We start from the raw sequence: 19,221 nt of genomic DNA on the forward strand, positions 1-19,221 counted from the left end.
ACAGCAATGACCTGGGGAATAGTTACAGGTGAGAAGAGGGGGGATGAATAGGAAAGCAGATGTAGACTATAACTTTTTTCCAATTTCACATTGACTCTGGTTTTATATACCACAGCAATCAAAACATTGAACCAAATACTATACCTTTTGCTGGCTAGTTTATTTTCAAAAGCTATAGGAAAATGTATCACCTGTGTGATATGATGCCAGCCAAGATGCCAGCTCCCCCACTGGGTATGAGGGCATAAGAGACAGACTGACTACCCATGTGGCACAGACAGAAGAGAATGGGGGAAGGGGTGGTTAAGGGTAAAGGGACCTGAGTAATCTTACTACAGTCGGCTCTTAAGACTAGTCCAGTCTCAGACAGTATGCAGTTGCCAGAGCTCCCGTCTGCTGTGAATTAAGAAACATAATCACAACCATAAAGACATCACTGCACCACCGTATGACTCCCACAACATAATCACAATGTCATAGCCTTAACGTCACAGTGGTGTCACAGCATTGCTATGTCTTTATGCTAATTCTTGATGGATTACAGAAGATGCCACTTTACCAATGAGAACCACTGGTAGTTATGTGTATGCTCTCTGATTCAATTGTAGTAAATCTAGACATGAACACTGAAACACTGTACATTTGGTGTAAATGTATCTTCAAATGGGGTCTGTTTACTCATGCAAGAAGAGGCATTGAGGCATGGATTACCAATTTGAGTAAACCCTCCTGAATGTGAGTTTTGGTGACACCACTGCCACTCCCAGCACTCCCTACTCATAGGAGAGGCACCTCATAATGTGATGTAGAGCTCATAATAATGTGTTTCAAGTTCATAATTCCTTATGGCAATCTCAACATATTTCTTATTTCAATACATTCAATGTTAGTAGGTACTTTAAATAAACATTTTGATGAAACCAAATATGTATTTCAAAATGTAAGTAGCTAGCTACCATGAATAAGATAACAATGACGTAGCCTATCCTAGAATCATGTCATTATTCAGTACGCTGCATTACATTGTCATACCTGTATAATAGTAGGCTGTCTAAACAGAGAATAAACCCATTGACTGACTCCTGAGGAGAATGTGCGCCACTAGACGAGACAGGCAGCTATCCTAAACGCAGAAGCATCTGTTTAAATGTCGATTGAATTACCGTTTACGAATGCTATATTACTCTTACACACAGTCTGACATTCAAAAATAACAGTAACAGCCTACTCACCCTCTTCAGCAGATTTCATTTTTTCTGTCAGATAAGGTAACGGAATGTCTGAAATCGAACTTTTGTGTGCGTAATCCAATATCCATAAAACGGCGCTTTACCCCTCCAATGATGATGGCGATGCTCGCTCGCTATATTCTAACAAACCTCGAAACTATAGAAAATGTCCTTAATGAGAAATAATAAATAAATGTAGATTAATTCAAAATTGACTCGAAGAAAAATACAAATCGTATCTGCAGAGTGAAAAACTTTTGGATACAATTGGATAGCGCAAAGAAATCAAAACGCTGAGTCGGGATTCAGTTTATGATTGAGAGTAAATATTATTTTAGTGCCTGATTTGAAATATCGGACTTGATTTTGTGAAAAGGAATCCTAGCTGGTATTGGTCTGTGTGACGCACTGCTTGGTTGCAGAGAGCTCCTCAGCAGTTATAAACCTGGGGATCACCTCCGGTGGGAGCGCACCGCCCCTCGAACAGTGACGCATCTCCACGTCTGACCAACCAACAGACGCGTTGAATTGAGATTCTCTCCACTCTCTGGGGTTTCCAGCTGCTTTCAGACGTGGTTGACTAGTTGGGCTGGCAGTGTACAGTTGCAGTTCAGGGAGAGATGCAGGCTAGTGGAAAATGTTATGCAATATTTAGATGTAAAGATAATGGAAGAAAGATCAGATAATGGATATGCCATTGTCCAGTGCCACAGCTGCATCAGCTTTAAAAATGTTGACATTAATCTATTCTCTAATATATGAATAAGCAGTTGCAGGAAATACATCCACATCAAATATATGGACCCTGTTCTTTCCATATACTTGATTTTGTGTCCATGAGAATATCATATACCTATTTACAAGCTTGTCTCTTGGGAGTGCTCTAAAAACAGTGGGCAGGACCAACATTAAACTTTAATATGGCGATACCCTTGTTAACGAATATTTTCAATGCTTGTATTATTTTCACTCCCCCAGATACCTGGGTCATTCGAAACCCTCCCTGCTCCTAGTCATAATTCATCCAGCATCGTTCCATCTCTTCCTTCTGGCATCATACACAACGTCTGAGCAGTCATTCATGCCTCATGGTATGATGGAGTGTGACATTCTACAGAAGGAATGTTCTTAATCAAGATTTACAAGCAGCTTAATCCTGGCTAATGTTTTACATTAAATCACTGCCATTTTCACCCTGATACAGACATTCATCACATGGCATTACAGCAAGCAGATGCTTGTCTGTTCAGTTAAATAGCTGCATTAAAGAGCCCAATCTGCTTACTTTCTTCTGGAGGAAGGAATACAGCGCAGTATGAGGACCAGGTGATCTGAACCAAACATGCATGAGCTTAGCTTGCCTCTGATTTGAAGCTAGATAAATATGGGTGCTACTGTATCTTCAAACATCATACAGGATGACTTCCTTCTGATCTTCTTATGGATGTTGCTGAACTTGCAAGACCAAATCATCACTTTCCCACTTCCTTTGACTGAACAACTAAGTGCATATCTGCTGGGCAAGAAACCCATAATTATCTGTAGTTACAAACAGTATAAGGGACGTATAAAGTTAGTGCCATACCCAGTAATTTGGCATTTGGAATCTTCTTAAACCTTTTTTCTTATTTCCATAGAGAACTATCTATGGTGGTGTACTGTACACTTATCCAACCTCATAATGCAGTCAGCTATCGTTGGCAGGTCTGGACATCTCAGGGCTTTGGGAACTGCTTCTGTGACAACACACAACATTAGTCACATGTCTATCACATGGTGACTCTCAAAGAGTCTGCCCATCTCTGTAAGTGGGAATCTCTACAAAACAGTGGAATGTAATCAGCTGCTCCATACAATGTGTAGGCCTTCGTGATGCAGAGGTGCCATGCAGTAATCACCTTCAATAGACATTATGTGGGTGTCTTTCAGAACACAGCACAGCTTGCCAACAATGCTTGCCTCATTCAGATGTTGAAGTTGCACTTTTCAGTGTAGGTTATGATAGTGGTACTTCACTGAAATTATTTCTCTACACAACAATGCGCTGTGAATGCCAAATGTACAACAACAACAAAATGTTGGGTCAATTATGACCCAACACTGCATTATTTTAACCCAGCACTGTTGGGTTATGTGAATGACCCAATATGTTGGGTTACTTGATTTTCCCCAAAATTTGGTAATTTTTTCCCCCACCTTTCTATTACAGAATCTGTTAATTTTCTAAAAGAACAAATAATTCTAACAATCAATGTTAAGATGTTAGTTACTACACAGTCAACAAAATTCTTAAAATGACATATGGCCAATCATGACAAATTGTAGATAAAGTACAAAATATTTATTTTCAGATATTCATTTCAGTTACAAAATTAAGTCATGCGAAAGATAACAAATTACGAAGACACAAATAAACAAAAACTTTAGAAGCACAGTCCATAATTTGAAAATCACAGCAGCCCTACCAGTTAAAGCTGAGGAATGGGGCTGAAGAAAAGTAAACACTTTACCCTCTACTCCCCCAACCCCTACCAGGTATCAATTTCAATAGGAAATGATGTAAAAAAATAAAATAAAAAATGCTGAAACAATGTCTTCTGCTCCAGAGCCTGATGGTGAATACCAGGGATTAGAGGCGATTGTCCCCGAGAGTCAGAACGATGGGTTTGGGTCTCTTGTTCTTTTGGTCGCCTGGCAGAGATATTCAGCCATATTGATTCCAACCTGAGGATTAGAGAATGACTAAAATGTTGAACAATAATCAAGACACTCATCACACTCTTGCACAAGCCCGCGCGTGCACACACACAAATTGAGGCATTTCCTATTGCTCAGAACATGTTATACTCCTATACAGTCTATTGCTGTGTGCAGGATGTTGATATTCATTGGGTTGAGCCCAGCCACTTTGTGTGTAGTTTACAGCAGGGGTGGGAAGAGTAATGAAATATCCTACTCAAGTAGAAGTACTGTTACTTCAATGAAAATGTACTCTATTAGAAGTTAAAAAAAAAACTACTCAAGTAAAAGTAGCTCATTTAAAAAGGTACTTTTAAAATTAAAACATTGACCTTGACAATTAGCAAATTTCACTAAGGTTACCTGAATGTTGTTACACGTGGTCTTTTTCATGCATTAAATTGAAAAAGGGAGAGGAAATTAATGTACATTAGGAACTAGGTTCATTTATTTTATGAGTTGCAATAAGACATCTATCTGTATAAAAAATGAAGGATTTGTCCAAAATATACTATTAACATTTGAAAATATATTCAACATTCAAAGAAATTACAATCGGTGGTGGAAAGAGTACTGAAATATCTTACTCAAGTAGAAGTAAAATGACTGACCTTGAAAAAGACTCAACAAAGTACAAGTGCTTGGAAAAGCTACTAAATTACCATCATTACTACCAGGAATACGTCTTTCCCGAAGCGGATCCTTTGTTTGGACCTCCACCCTGGGTATGGGATCTAGTCCCAGAGGCCAACCCAAAACAACGCAGTCGCCACAGGAGAGGCCGATGGAGCGGTCTACTGGTCAGACTCAGAAGGCGAGCACACCATCCACCGCTTCCGAGCATATTACTCGCCAATGTCCAATCTCTAGATAACAAGGTTGACGAAATTAGGGCACGAGATGCCTTCCAGAGAGACATCAGAGATTGCAACATTCTCTAATTCACGGAAACATGGCTCACTCGGGATATGTTGTCAGAGTCGGTACAGCCACCCGGTTTGCTTGCTTTGAGGACAATACAGTGCCACTGACAAGGCCCGCTACCAAAGCCTGCGGGCTCTCCTTCTCCATAGCCAACGTGAGTAAAACATTTAAATGTGTTAACCCTCGCAAGGCTGCCGGCCCAGACGGCATCCCTAACCGCGTCCTCAGAGCATGCGCAGACCAGCTGGCTGGTGTGTTAACGGACATATTCAACCAATCCCTATCCCAGTCTGTTGTCCCCACATGCTCCAAGAAGGCCACCATTGTTCCTGTTCACAAGAAAGCTAAGGTAACTGAACTAAATGACTATCACCCCGTAGCACTCACTTCTGTCATCATGAAGTGCTTTGAGAGACTAGTCAAAGACCATATCACCTCCACCCTACCCTGGGTCTCGACCCTGCCCTGTGCCATTGGTGAAGGTAGGGAACAACATCTCCACCTCGCTGATCCTCAACACTGGGGCCCCACAAGGGTGCTTTCTCAGCCCTCTGCTGTACTCCCTGTTCACCCATGACTGCGTGGCCATGCTCTCTTCCAACTCAATCATCAAGTTTGCAGAAAACACAACAGTGGTAGGCTTGATTACCATCAACGACGACACAGCCTACAGGGAGGAGGTGAGCGCCCTCGGAGTGTGGTGTCAGGAAAATAACCTCACACTCAATGTCAACAAAACAAAGGAGATGAAACAGCAGAGGGAGCACCCCCCCCCCTTCCTACTGATGGGGCAGTAGTGGAGAAGGTGGAAAGTTTTAAGTCCCTCGGCATACACATCACGGACAAACTGAAATGGTCCACCCACACAGACAGCGTGGTGAAGAAGTTGCAACAGCGGCTCATCAACCTCAGGAGGCTGAAGAAATGTGGCTTGTCATCTAAAACACGCACAAACTTTTAGACGCACAATCGAGAGCATCCTGTCGGGCTGTATCACCGCCTGGTACGGCAATTGCACCGCCCTCAACCGCAAGGCTCTCCAGAGGGTAGTGAGGTCTGCACAACGCATCACCGGGGGCAAACTACCTGCCCTCCAGGACACCTACAGCACCCGATGTCACAGGAAGGCCAAAAAGATCATCAAGGACAAAAACCAACCGAGCCACTGTCTGTTCACCCCGCTTTCATCCAGAAGGCGAGGTCAGTACAGGTGCATCAAAGCTGGGACCGAGATGCTGAAAAACAGCTATTTCAAGGCCATCAGACTGTTAAACAGCCATCACTAGCATAGAGATCCTGCTGCCAACATACTGACTCAAATCTCTGGCCACTTAAATAAACTTACTGAATAAAGGTATCACTAGTCACTTTAAATAACGCCAATTTAATAATGTCTACATATCCTACATTACTCATCTCATATGTACATAATGTATTCCACACCATCTACTGCATCTTGCCTATGCCGCATGCCGTCACTCATCCATATATTTATATGTACATATTCATCCCTTCACATTTGTGTGCATTTGTGTGCATAAGGTAGTTGTTGTGAATTTCTTAAGATTACTTGTTAGATTTTACTGCATAGTCGGAACTAGAAGCACAAGCATTTTGCTACACTCATATTAACATCTGCTAACCATGTGTATGTGACCAATACAATTTGATTTGAAATACATTTACATTTTACATTTTAGTCATTTAGCAGACGCTCTTATCCAGAGCGACTTACAGAAGTGAATGCATACATTTCATACATTTTTTCTCCGTACTGGTCCCCCGTGGGAAATACAGTGTAGACATTGTTAATGTTGTAAATGACTGTTGTAGCTGGAAACGGCAGATTTTTAATGGAATTTCTACATAGGCGTACAGAGGCCCATTATCAGCAACCATCACTCCTGTGTTCCAACGGCACTTGTGTTAGCTAATCCAAGTTCATAATTTTAAAAGGCTAATTGATCATTAGAAAACCCTTTTGCAATTATGTTAGCACAGCTGAAAACTGTTTTTCTGATTAAAGAAGCAATAAAACTGGCCTTCTTTAGACTAGTTGAGTATCTGGAGCATCAGCATTTGTGGGTTCGATTACAGGCTCAAAATGGCCAGAAACAAAGAACTTTCTCTTGAAACTCATCAGTCTATTCTTGTTCTGAGAAATGAAGGCTATTCCATGCGAGAAATTGCCAAGAAACTGAAGATCTCGTACAATGCTGTGTACGAGATCTTCAGTGCAAACAGAACAGTGCAAACTGGCTCTAACCAGAATAGAAAGAGTAGTGGGATGCCCCGGTGCACAACTGAGCAAGAGGACAAGTACATTAGTGTCTAGTTTGAGAAACAGACGCCTCACAAGTCCTCAACTGGCAGCTTCATTAAATAGTACCCGCAAAACACCAGTCTCAAAGTCAACAGTGAAGAGACGACTCCTGGATGCTGGCGTTCTATGGCTTTTTCTTTGCAACTCTGCCTAGAAGGCCAGTATCCCAGAGTCGCCGCTTCACTGTTGACATTGAGACTAGTGTTTTGCGGGTACTATTTAATGAAGCTGCCAGTTGAAGACTTGTGAGGTGTCTGTTTTTCAAAAATGAAACTGGTATATATTTTATTTATCACAATTTTCTTTAACCAATGTTGGTCTTTTATGCAGACAAAATTAACATAGTTCAAGTGGAGTGTCAAAAACTGATAGCCTAAACTTGGATGAACAATTATCGAGCTTGCTACCTGATGTGAAACAATGCACCACACAGTAACGTTAATGTTAGGCTAACAGAAGACAAGCTTTCTACAGGCACTGAAATAGCTACCTAGCTAAAATTCAACAAAAAATGTTGCTACTACATGCAACACAGGAAAATAGCTTGCTAGCTAGCAAAGTTGGCAAACTTTTGAGCTAGCATGCATGGGGTCGTTTGCTAGCTAACATTATCTAAAATTGTCAATGACTGAGATAATAGGTAATTTAATAACTAGGTTTACTTAACCTGAATGGATCATTTGTAATAATAGTTAGCCTTTTGGTCAGCCACAATGCCTTGCCCATTTGTCAGTCGAAAATAAATCCCAGTCAGCAACTGCTGAACTATCTGGTAGCTACACCCAATCCTCATTTAGGAGCTTGCCAGATAAATTTGATTTTCAGGATTTGGCGGGAGAATTAACCCACTGACTGAGTTATATCTCAATAACCCAACATCAATAACCCAGCATTAACAACCCAACCAGAGGATTCTGGTGGTAGGAGCTATCGGAGGACGGGCTCATTGTAATGGCTGGAAGGGAATCAATGGAAGGAGTCAAATGTGGTTTCCATATGTTTAATACCATTCCATTTATTCCATTCCAGCCATTACAATGTGCCTGTTTTCCTATAGCTCCTCCCACCAGACTCCTATGAACCCAAGCACCCAACCTTGCTCTGTTTAAAGAAAGCAACCCAACTACGTTACCCAATGCCTGCAACCAAGCAAATGGGTAATTTCAAAGTAAAATTAATCGTGTAAAAAATGGGTCATCCAAACAGTCTAGCATTTTTTTCCCGAATGTAATATTTCCTCTCACCCATGGGGAGGGGATCCCATTTCAATTGAGTATATATATTAGAGTATCCTTATGAACGACAACACTTGTGTTGCAGCCTGGTCTCATAGAGTAGACATAGCATAGTAAATGTAAATCCAGGATCTCAAATTAGTATAATATGTTATGTTTTGTATGGTTACATAAGACAGATGGTTACTTAAGGCAAAAATGAAGGGGGTGGGTGGGTGTATAAGGTGTTTAAGGTAATTAGCAACTTTCCAACTACTTACTACATTTTAGCTATTTTGCAACTACTTAGCATGTTAGCTAACTCTTCCCCTAACCCTAACTTTAACCCTTTAAGCTAACCCTAACCTTAACCCTAACCTAGATAACGTTATCCATATAACTATAATTCGTAACATATCCTACATTTTGCAAATTAGTAACATATATTACTTTTTGGAAATTCAAATTGTAATTTGTAACATATCATACAAAATGGGTGATGGACACAAATTAATACAAACCATATGAAATGTAACACTAAATGGACTGGCATGGATTTATGTACAGAATAATACAAAATGTTCTGAGACCAGGTTGCAGCCAGCCAGCCCAGCCCAGCCAGCCATGAAATAGTAGCTGTCTATTTCATTATGGGGTCATTGGCTCAGTGCACTTCCCCATTCGTTTAAAGAGCCCCCCCTTATTTCTTTGACCTCATGGAAATCTCTCTCCCGAAGCATGGGGCATAATTGTGGGAGACGGTATCATTGCTCCCCCTGCTCTCAAGCTATGTGTCACTGACACATGTGCTGCAGTAAACACTTCCCCATCTGCAGTTAATAAATAGCCCCACTGTTGCTGATTGACGCGCAGCTCCAACTACGTCAGGGCAGCGTCGGATCACTGTGGATTTCCCACCCATGCTATAACTTCAATTTCTCAAACATATGACTATTTTACACCATTTTAAAGACAAGACTCTCCTTTATCTAACCACATTGTCCGATTTCAAAAAGGCTTTACAACGAAAGCAAAACATTAGATTATGTCAGGAGAGTACCCTCCCAAAAATAATCACACAGCCATTTTCAAAGCAAGCATATATGTCACAAAAACCAAAACCACAGCTAAATGCAGCACCAACCTTTGATGATCTTCATCAGATGACACTCCTAGGACATTATGTTATACAATACATGCATGTTTTGTTCAATCAAGTTCATATTTATATCAAAAACCAGCTTTTTACATTAGCATGTGTTGTTCAGAACTAGCATACCCACCGCAAACTTCCGGTGAATTTACTAAATTACTCACGATAAACGTTCACAAAAAACATAACAATTATTAAAAAAATTATAGATACAGAACTCCTTTATGCAATCGCGGTGTCAGATTTTAAAATAGCTTTTCGGTGAAAGCACATTTTGCAATATTCTGAGTAGATAGCCCGGTCATCATGGCTAGCTAATTTGACACCCACCAAGTTTGGCACTCCTCCTCCAAAAACAGCGAGTTGAGTTGATGCCAAAGAGCTCCATTTTGGTCTCATCTGACCACAACACTTTCACCAGTTGTCCTCTGAATCATTCAGATGTTCATTGGCAAACTTCAGACGGGCATGTATATGTATTCTTGAGCAGGGGGACCTTGCGGGCGCTGCAGGATTTCAGTCCTTCACGGCGTAGTGTGTTACCAATTGTTTTCTTGGTGACTATGGTGCCAGCTGCTTTGAGATCATTGACAAGATCCTCCCGTGTAGTTCTGGGCTGATTCCTGACCGTTCTCATGATCACTGCAACTCCACGAGGTGAGATCTTGCATGGAGCCCCAGGTCGAGGGAGATTGACAGTTCTTTTGTGTTTCTTCCATTTGCGAATAATCGCACCAACTGTTGTCACCTTCTCACCAAGCTGCTTGGCGATGGTCTTGTAGCCCATTCCAGCCTTGTGTAGGTGTAGCTCTTTGGTCTTGGCCATGGTGGAGAGTTTGGAATCTGATTGATTGATTGCTTCTGTGGACAGGTGTCTTTTATACAGGTAACAAACTGAGATTAGGAGCACTCCCTTTAAGAGTGTGCTCCTAATCTCAGCTCGTTACCTGTATAAAAGACACCTGGGAGCCAGAAATCTTTCTGATTGAGAGGGGGTCAAATACTTATTTCCCTTCCCTCATTAAAATGCAAATCAATTTAGAAAATTTTTGACATGGGTTTTTCTGGATTTTTTTGTTGTTATTCTGTCTCTCACTGTTCAAATAAACCTACCATTAAAATTATAGACTGATCATTTCTTTATCAGTGGGCAAACGTACAAAATCATAAGGGGATAAAATACTTTTTCCCCTCACTGTACATGTAGGTAGGGGTAAAGTGACTACGCATGGGGGGGATGCAAATAGTCCGGGTGGGCATTTGATTAATTGTTCAGCAGTAATGGGTAACAACGCAAGTGTCTTGTCTTAGTGGCGTAGTCGGTACAAGACCCAATACTTTCTAAACATTCTGATGTAGTAGTAGGTCTACCCCAGCAGACCCACCACTACATTATTAAAGTTCACTTTCATTAGCTGTGTCTTATGGGCTTGATACATACATTACTTACATTCCAATAATGAATGTGGATTTTGCAGATCAAGTCAAATGCATTCCTCAAAAGTTCAAAAGGACTGGGACCCTCACATCTGTGAGATTTCTTCCCGAGAACTATTACACACTACAGTTCAGTATGGTTTATGGAGAATATTTTGGCTGAACCCTACAAGTGATTATTACAGATAAACAGTGTCATGTTCACAACCCCAAAACCTCCCCTTACCCACCCCTCTCTCCCTGACAGCCCTTCAGTCTGGCCAGAATAGGGCCCTTTGAGGGGGGTCTCTGATGTCACAATCCTAATCACCTCGCCTGCTGTTCCATATCTGGCCTCAACCGTTTGGTGGGTTAACATCCCTGGTATGACGTGGGTTGGCCGGCGCATAGTTGAAAAGACCTTGACTCGCATTTCGTTCCATAACGCTTGCCCTAAATCCAGTGCCCAGCTTTATTTGTCTATGGACAAAAACATGGTAGAAAATGTCAACATTGAACAGATTTCCAAACAGAGCTATGATCAACACAAATGTTGGCCATGATGCAGAATCACCTGTTTGCTTTGGAAATATGATTTGGTAGGAAATTGAATATCCCTGATTCTGTGTTTGTGTGCAGAGAGGTTTTCTTTCCATAACTAGCAATAAATTCATCATGACTGGGATTTTATGATGTGTTTCTTGATTCAATATCATAAACATTTTAAATGGTCTTTCCAATTATAAGTACTGTAGAAAAGTTCAAATGGTTACAGCCCAATGACCCTAAAAATAGCGTAAAACGGCATGTTATTTTGTCATCTGGATGGGGAGGGGGTGTGGGTTAGGAGTGGATTGGATTGGAAAGGCTGGTAGATGGATGGAGGGGCTGGAGGGTGCACTGCCTACCCTCCGACCTCCCTCCCACTCAGCTTTCCTGTCTCCCATCAATGTGCTCCATTTTTCTCTGGCGCTGTGACGGAATCCCCCAGTCCATTTCCTGTTGTGTAGGGTGGTTGCCAGGTAACAATGGCAGGCATCCAGTGGAGAGGGAGTTTTCCGAAGCAGCAATTCCCCCAAGGCTGAGAGAGAACTCACAGCTCCCTAACACTGCACTAAACACAACCTCCACTAAACACACAGTATGCTTCAGCATTTTAATAGGTGTTTAGAGATCTTCCTTTCCTTGAGCACATAGAATTTCCCTATCTTACAGAGTATAGTGTAAATACTGGCAATGTCAGACTACTATACTGAGATATTTTATTTAAGCATCCCTAAACTGAACTCCTGCCAGAAGCCTGGACATTATATCTGGTCATTTGACTTATTTTGTACATAATGTTGCTGCTACCATCTCTTATGACCGAAAAGAGCTTCTGGATATCAGAACAGTGACTACTCACCTCGAACTGGATGAAGATTTCTTCTTTAATGAGTCCGACGGGAAGCATATACTTCTTCCCAGCAACCAGGCCCAAATCCCTGTCATTCACATGAAGAAAAGACGGAAATACAGGGGGTGGAGATCGGGTGCCTTGTGAGAATTCATCAGCGAGTGGGTAACCAACCCACCTTTACCATCCGTTCTATTGGCCAACGTGCAATCATTGGAAAATAAACTGGATGATCTCCATTCGAGATTATCCTACCATCGGGACATAAAATTATCTTATGTTTCACCGAATCGTTGCTGAATGACGACACGGATAATATAGAGCTGGCTGGTTTTTCCGTGCATCGGCAGGACAGAACAGCTACGTCTGGTAAGACGAGGGGTGGGGGTGTGTGTCAATTTGTCAATAACAGCTGGTGCGCAATGTCTAATATTAAAGAAGTCTTGAGGTATTGCTCGCCTGAGGTAGAGTACCTCATGATATGGTGTAGACCACACTATCTACCAAGAGAGTTTTCATCTTTATTATTCGTAGCTGTCTATTTACTACCACAAACCAATGCTGGCACTAAGACCGCACTCAACGAGCTGTATAAGGCCATAAGCAAACAAGACAACGCTCATCCAGAAGTGGCACTCCTAGTGGCCGGGGACTTTAATGCAGGCAATCTTAAATCCAGTTTACCTCATTTCTACCAGCATGCCACATGTGCAACCAGAGGAAAAAAACACTAGACCACCTTTACTCCACACACAGAGACACGTACAAAGCTCTCACTAGCACTCCATTTGGCAAATCTGACCGTAATTCTATCCTCCTGAATCCTGCTTACAAGCAAAAACTAAAGCAGGAAGTACCAGTGACTCGCTCAATACGGAAGTGGTCAGATGACGCGGATGCTACGCTACAGGACTGTTTTGTTAGCACAGACTGGAATATGTTTCCGGGATTCATCCAATGAGCATTGATGAGCATACCACCTCAGTCAGCAGCTTCATCAATAAGTGCGTCGCCGAAGTTGTCCCCACAGTGACCGTGCATACATATCCCAACCAGAAGCCATGAATTACAGGCAACATCTGCCCCAGTTACATTTACATTACATTTACATTTAAGTCATTTAGCAGACGCTCTTATCCAGAGCGACTTACAAAATGGTGCATTCACCTTATGATATCCAGTGGAACAACCACTTTACAATAGTGCATCTAAATCTTTTAAGGGGGGGGGGGGTTAGAAGGATTACTTTATCCTATCCTAGGTATTCCTTAAAGAGGTGGGGTTTCAGGTGTCTCCGGAAGGTGGTGATTGACTCCGCTGTCCTGGCGTCGTGAGGGAGCTTGTTCCACCATTGGGGTGCCAGAGCAGCGAACAGTTTTGACTGGGCTGAGCGGGAACTGTGCTTCCTCAGAGGTAGGGGGCCAGCAGGCCAGTGGTGGATGAACGCAGTGCCCTTGTTTGGGTGTAGGGCCTGATCAGAGCCTGAAGGTATGGAGGTGCCGTTCCCTTCACAGCTCCGTAGGCAATCACCATGGTCTTGTAGCGGATGCGAGCTTCAACTGGAAGCCAGTGGAGAGAGCGGAGGAGCGGGGTGACGTGAGAGAACTTGGGAAGGTTGAACACCAGACAGCGCTGCGGCGTTCTGGATGAGTTGTAGGGGTTTAATGGCACAGGCAGGGAGCCCAGCCAACAGCGAGTTGCAGTAATCCAGACGGGAGATGACAAGTGCCTGGATTAGGACCTGCGCCGCTTCCTGTGTGAGGCAGGGTCGTACTCTGCGAATGTTGTAGAGCATGAACCTACAGGATCGGGTCACCGCCTTGATGTTAGTGGAGAACGACAGGGTGTTGTCCAGGATCACGTTTAATCAGTTAAACGCTAGAGCTGCTGTTTTCAAGGAGTGGGACACTGATCTGGAAGCTTACAAGAAATCCAGCTATGCCCTCAGACGAACCATCAATAAGGCAAAGCATCAATACAGGACTAAGATTGAATCCTACTACAACAGCTCTGACACTCGTCGGATGTGGCAGGGCTTGCAAACTATTACAGACTACAAAGGGAAACCCAGCCACAAGCGGCCAAGTGACGCGTGCCTACCAGATGAGCTAAATGCCTTTTATGCTCGCTTCGAGGCAAGCAACACTGAAGCATGCATGAGAGCACCATCCGTTCCGGACGACTGTGTGATCACACTCTCCATAGCCAATGTGAGCAAGACCTTTAAATAGGTCAACATTCACAAGGACACGGGGCCAGACGGATTACCAGAATGTGTACTCAGAGCATGCACAGACCAACTGGCAAGAGTTTTCATTGACATTTTCAACCTCTCCCTGACCGAGTCTGTAATACACACGTTTCAAGCAGACCACCATAGTTCCTGTGCCCAAGAAAGCAAAGGTAACCTGCCTAAATGACTTCCGCCCCATAGCACTTATGTCGGTAGTCATGAAGTGCTTTAAAATGCTGGTCATGACTCACATCAACACTATCATCCCAGAAACAATAGACCCACTCCAATTCGGATACCGCCCCCAACAGATCCACAGATGACGGAATCTCAACCGCACTCCACACTGCCCTTTCCCACCTGGTCAAAAGGAACACCTATGTGAGAATGCTGTTCATTGAATACAGCTCAGCGTTCAACACCATTGTGCCAAGAAAGCTCATCCCTAAGCTAAAGACCCTGGGTCTAAACACCTCCCTCTGCAACTGGATCCTGGACGGGCTGCCCATGGGTTGTAAGAGACTGAAAAGATTTGGCATGGGTCCCCAGATCCTCAAAATGTTCGACAGCTGCAGCATCGAGACCGGTTGCATCACCGCCTGGTATGGCAACTGCTCGGCATCCAACCGTAAGGCGCTACAGAGGGTAGTGTGTACAGCCCAGTACATCACCAAGCTTCCTGCCATCCAGGACCTACATACTAGGCGATGTCAGAAGAAGGCCCAAAAAATTGTCATAGACTCCAGTCACCGAAGTCATAGACTGTTCTCTCTGCTACCACACAGCAAGTGGTACCGGAGTGCCAAGTTTATGTCCAAAAGGCTCCTTAACAGCTTCTACCCACAAGCCATAAGACTACTGAACAATATCAAATGGCCACCCACCTTTCCATTTCACGGTAAGGTCTACACCTGTTGTATTCGGGGAATGTGACAAATAACATTTGATTTGATTTGTGTTGGTCATGCCTACTTAATTCAAACAGGTTGCATTGGAATTCTAGAACAAACCCAGTCAAATGGAATAAGGCATTTGGCCATTTAGCAACAAGATACAGTAGCATAGTAGCTTAATGGTAGGTCTTTCCAGCATATAAAAAGCTGAAAATGTCATCAAAAATACACATTTGACAAAATGTTCCTCCACCCATCTAACATTTCTGCATTGCTTTAATATTACTAACATCATTTTGTCAAGAAATGTCAAATAGATGCATCATCCTGCAGCATTTAAAATTCTCTCACTCACAACCATATTACAAATTATTGATAATATGAATTCTCTGTTTACTGTAAAATCTCATTTGGACACTTATTACAGCTCTTTGATAATTTGCTCCAATGAGCCCTGCTGATCATTGACTAATACTCCCTAGTACCTTATTCTTTGTGTGTAATTTTCACCCTCACCCCTTTTCTCCCCAATTTCGTGATTATGATCTTGTCTCATCGCTGCAACTCCCCAATGGGCTCGGGATAGGCAAAGGTCGAGTCATGCGTCCTCCGAAACATGACCTGTCAAGCCGCGCTTCTTAACACCCGCTCGACTCACCCGGAAGCCAGCTGTACCAATGTGTCCGAGGAAACACCGTCCAGCTGATGACCGAAGTCAGCCTGCAGGGGCCCGGTCCGCCACAAGGAGTCGCTAGAGCGCGATGAACCAAGTAAAGCCCCACCCCCCGGCCAAACCCTCCCCTAACCCTGGACGATGCTGTGGGACTCCCGGTCACAGCCGGTTGTGACACAGCCTGGGATCAAACCCCACGCTGTAGTGACGCCGCAACACCGTGATGCAGTGCCTTAGACCGCTGCGCCACTCTGGAGGCCCAGATTATATTTAATTCTAATGAAGGTAACTATATTATTGGGAGTAATGGGCTTACAGTAGATATGACATTGTGCACTCACCTGTGTAGACTTTCTACAACACGTGTACAGAATCTGATTTGACTGTCAAACCTGTTGACTAACAAAGAAAACATCCAAACCAGGGAGTCATAGAACACATTAACTAGTTGTGTTATTAAGCACAAAAGGTCACAAAATAAACATGCAGATTTGCAGTGCTTGAAACTCTGTATTTATCTCTGCATCCTCTCTTTAGTATAGTGCAATGTCAAGTAAACCAGCGGTATTGCCATTTTCCAAATAACCACATAGAAAAGGCTATTCTTTCTACTTACAGTACCTTTTCCTCTTTGTGAATGTGAAGCTGTGTGTGAAAACAAGGGGGAGATGAAAGTGAAGGTTTCCTAACATGAGCCATCAGACCATCATATTCATCGCTGGGTCACCCACCATCCACAGTGTTTCCTAGTACTCTCGAGGGGGGAAATTGATAACACATTGTTTTCTGCTTAGTGAGCAGCTCAAACCTGAATACTGTTTTTACAGTATATAGTAACCCCCTCTCTGAGGGTAAAATATAAGAAAACAGTGTAATTACTGCTTCTGCATAGTGATGAGTTTTCTATGATCAAGTCATTCCTTTGTATTACTTTACATTTGGAATCAATTACTGCCTTGGGAAAAGTTGATTAAATGGTTAGGTTAGTCTGAGTATTTGGAGGTGCCTAAGGAGGAATAGATTAGCCCACAGACTAACATGAGGAGACCTGATGGGCCCATGAGGGATGGATACCACAGAGATCTTTGCAGAAACGTATACTACACCACCAATTTTAACAGCATAGTCCTGCATACACTTCAGTTGCTTCGACCTCAACGAGCCATTGTTTAGAATGGCTCGTTGCGGGACGAAGCAAACACTTCAACAGTCTTCAAATGTACTTGATTCTTAAACAACCTTTTTAGATTGTCATATCTTTCCAGTGTCTGGTCTTTGCTACCATCTTGTGGTCAAAAATTATTCTCCATCAGCATGAATACAATACTAAGGGTTACCAGTATTATAACCAAAGGCAGTACAGTAGCTAGGTTTTAAAAACTCTCTGATACAACAGTTACCACTCAAATCAGAAAAAGTTAAACCAGAAGAGTTTTTAACGAGATATAAAATATCCACGTAGTTCCTTGAGCATGATGACATTAGGGAATTGTTTTTAAGGAGTGCCAATCTAAGTAACATAATACAAAACCCAGTTTAAGCTAGAGATACACTACATGTCCAAAAGTATGTGGACACATGCTCGTCAAACGTCTAATTCCAAAATCATGGGCATTAATATGGAGACACAAGACGTATGTGGCAGGGTCTACAGGCCATCATGGACTACAAAAAGAAAGCCAGCCACGTCATGGACACCGACATCTTGCTTCAAGACAAACTAAATATCTTCTTTGCCCGCTTTGAGGATAATACAGTGCCACCGACCCGGCCCGCTACCAAGGACTGCGGGCCTTCCCTCTCCTTCTCCGTGGCCGACGTGAGTAAGACATTTAAACGTGTTAATCCTCGCAAGGCTGCTGGCCCAGACGGTATCCCTAGTCGCATCTTCCGAGCATGCGCAGACCAGCTGGCTGGTGTGTTTACGGACATATTCAATCTCTCCCTATACCAGTCTGCTGTCCCCACATGCTTTAAGATGGCCACCAATGTACCTGTACCCAAGAAGGCAAAGGTAACGGACAAAATGACTATCGCCACATAGAACTCACCTCTGGCATCATGAAGTGCTTTGAGAGACTGGTCAAGGATCATATCACCTCCACATTACCTGCCACACGAGACCCACTTATGCATAATATGAATACCGCCCCAATAGGTCCCCAGACAATGTAATCGCCATCACACTGCACACTGCCCTAGGAATACCTATGTAAGAATGCTGTTCATTGTCTACAGCTCAGCATTCAACACCATAGTATCCTCCAAGCTCATCATTAAGCTTGAGGCCCTGGGTCTCAACCCCGACCCGTGCAATTGGGTCCTGGACCTTCTGATGGGCCGCCCCCAGGTGGTGAAGGTAGGAAACAACATCTCCACCCCGCTGATCCTCAACACTGGGGCCCCACAAGTGTGCGTGCTGATCCCCCTCCTGTACTCCCTGTTCACCCATGACTGCGTGGCCATGCATGCCTCCAACTCAATCATCATGTTTGCAGACGACACAACAGTAGTTGGCTTGATTACCAATGACGACGAGACAGCCTACAGGGAGGAGGTGAGGGCTCTTGGAGTGTGGTGTCAGGAAAACAACCTCTCACTTAACATCAACAAAACAAAGGGGATGGAGTTCAGGAAACAGCAGAGGGAGCACCCCCCTATCCACATCGACGGGACAGCAAAGGAGAAAGTAGAAAGTTTTAAGTTCTCAGTATACACATCACGGACAAAGTGAAATTGTCCAAACACACAGACAGTGTGGTGAAGATTGTGCAACAGCGCCTCTTCAACCTCAGGCGGCTGAAGAAATTTAGCTCACAAACCCTTACAAACTTTTACAGATGCACAATTGAGAGCATCCTGTCGGGCTTTATCACCATTGCCTGGTATGGCAACTGCACCGCCCTTAACCGCAAGACTCTCCAGAGGGTAGTGCGGTCTGCACAACGCATCAACGGGGGCAAACTACCTGCCCTCCAGGACACCTACAGCACCCGATGTCACAGGAAGGCCAAAAAGATCATCAAGG

General features: G+C 43.2%; 1 protein-coding gene and 1 long non-coding RNA gene across 3 annotated transcripts in view; both read right to left on the minus strand.

Moving 5' to 3' along the window:
- Window positions 1-1,637, minus strand: part of nfatc1 (nuclear factor of activated T cells 1) — a 72,145-nt gene extending 70,508 nt beyond the window's left edge. For both annotated transcript variants that reach the window (XM_014177037.2, XM_014177036.2), the window contains exon 1: window positions 1,233-1,637. In XM_014177037.2, coding sequence (XP_014032512.1) covers window positions 1,233-1,251 — 19 coding nt within the window. In that variant the 5' untranslated portion in view covers window positions 1,252-1,637. The remainder of the gene's footprint in view (window positions 1-1,232) is intronic.
- Window positions 1,638-3,555: 1,918 nt separating this feature from the next.
- LOC123730935 (uncharacterized) lies at window positions 3,556-8,138 on the minus strand. Its single transcript, XR_006762374.1, has 2 exons — window positions 7,883-8,138; window positions 3,556-3,953 (listed from the first exon to the last, which is right to left on the minus strand). It is a non-coding gene; the product is annotated as an uncharacterized lncRNA (long non-coding RNA).
- Between the last annotated feature and the right edge of the window lie 11,083 nt (window positions 8,139-19,221).

The sequence above is a fragment of the Salmo salar genome, chromosome ssa27 (assembly GCF_905237065.1).
Source record: "Salmo salar chromosome ssa27, Ssal_v3.1, whole genome shotgun sequence".
Taxonomy (NCBI): domain Eukaryota; kingdom Metazoa; phylum Chordata; class Actinopteri; order Salmoniformes; family Salmonidae; genus Salmo; species Salmo salar.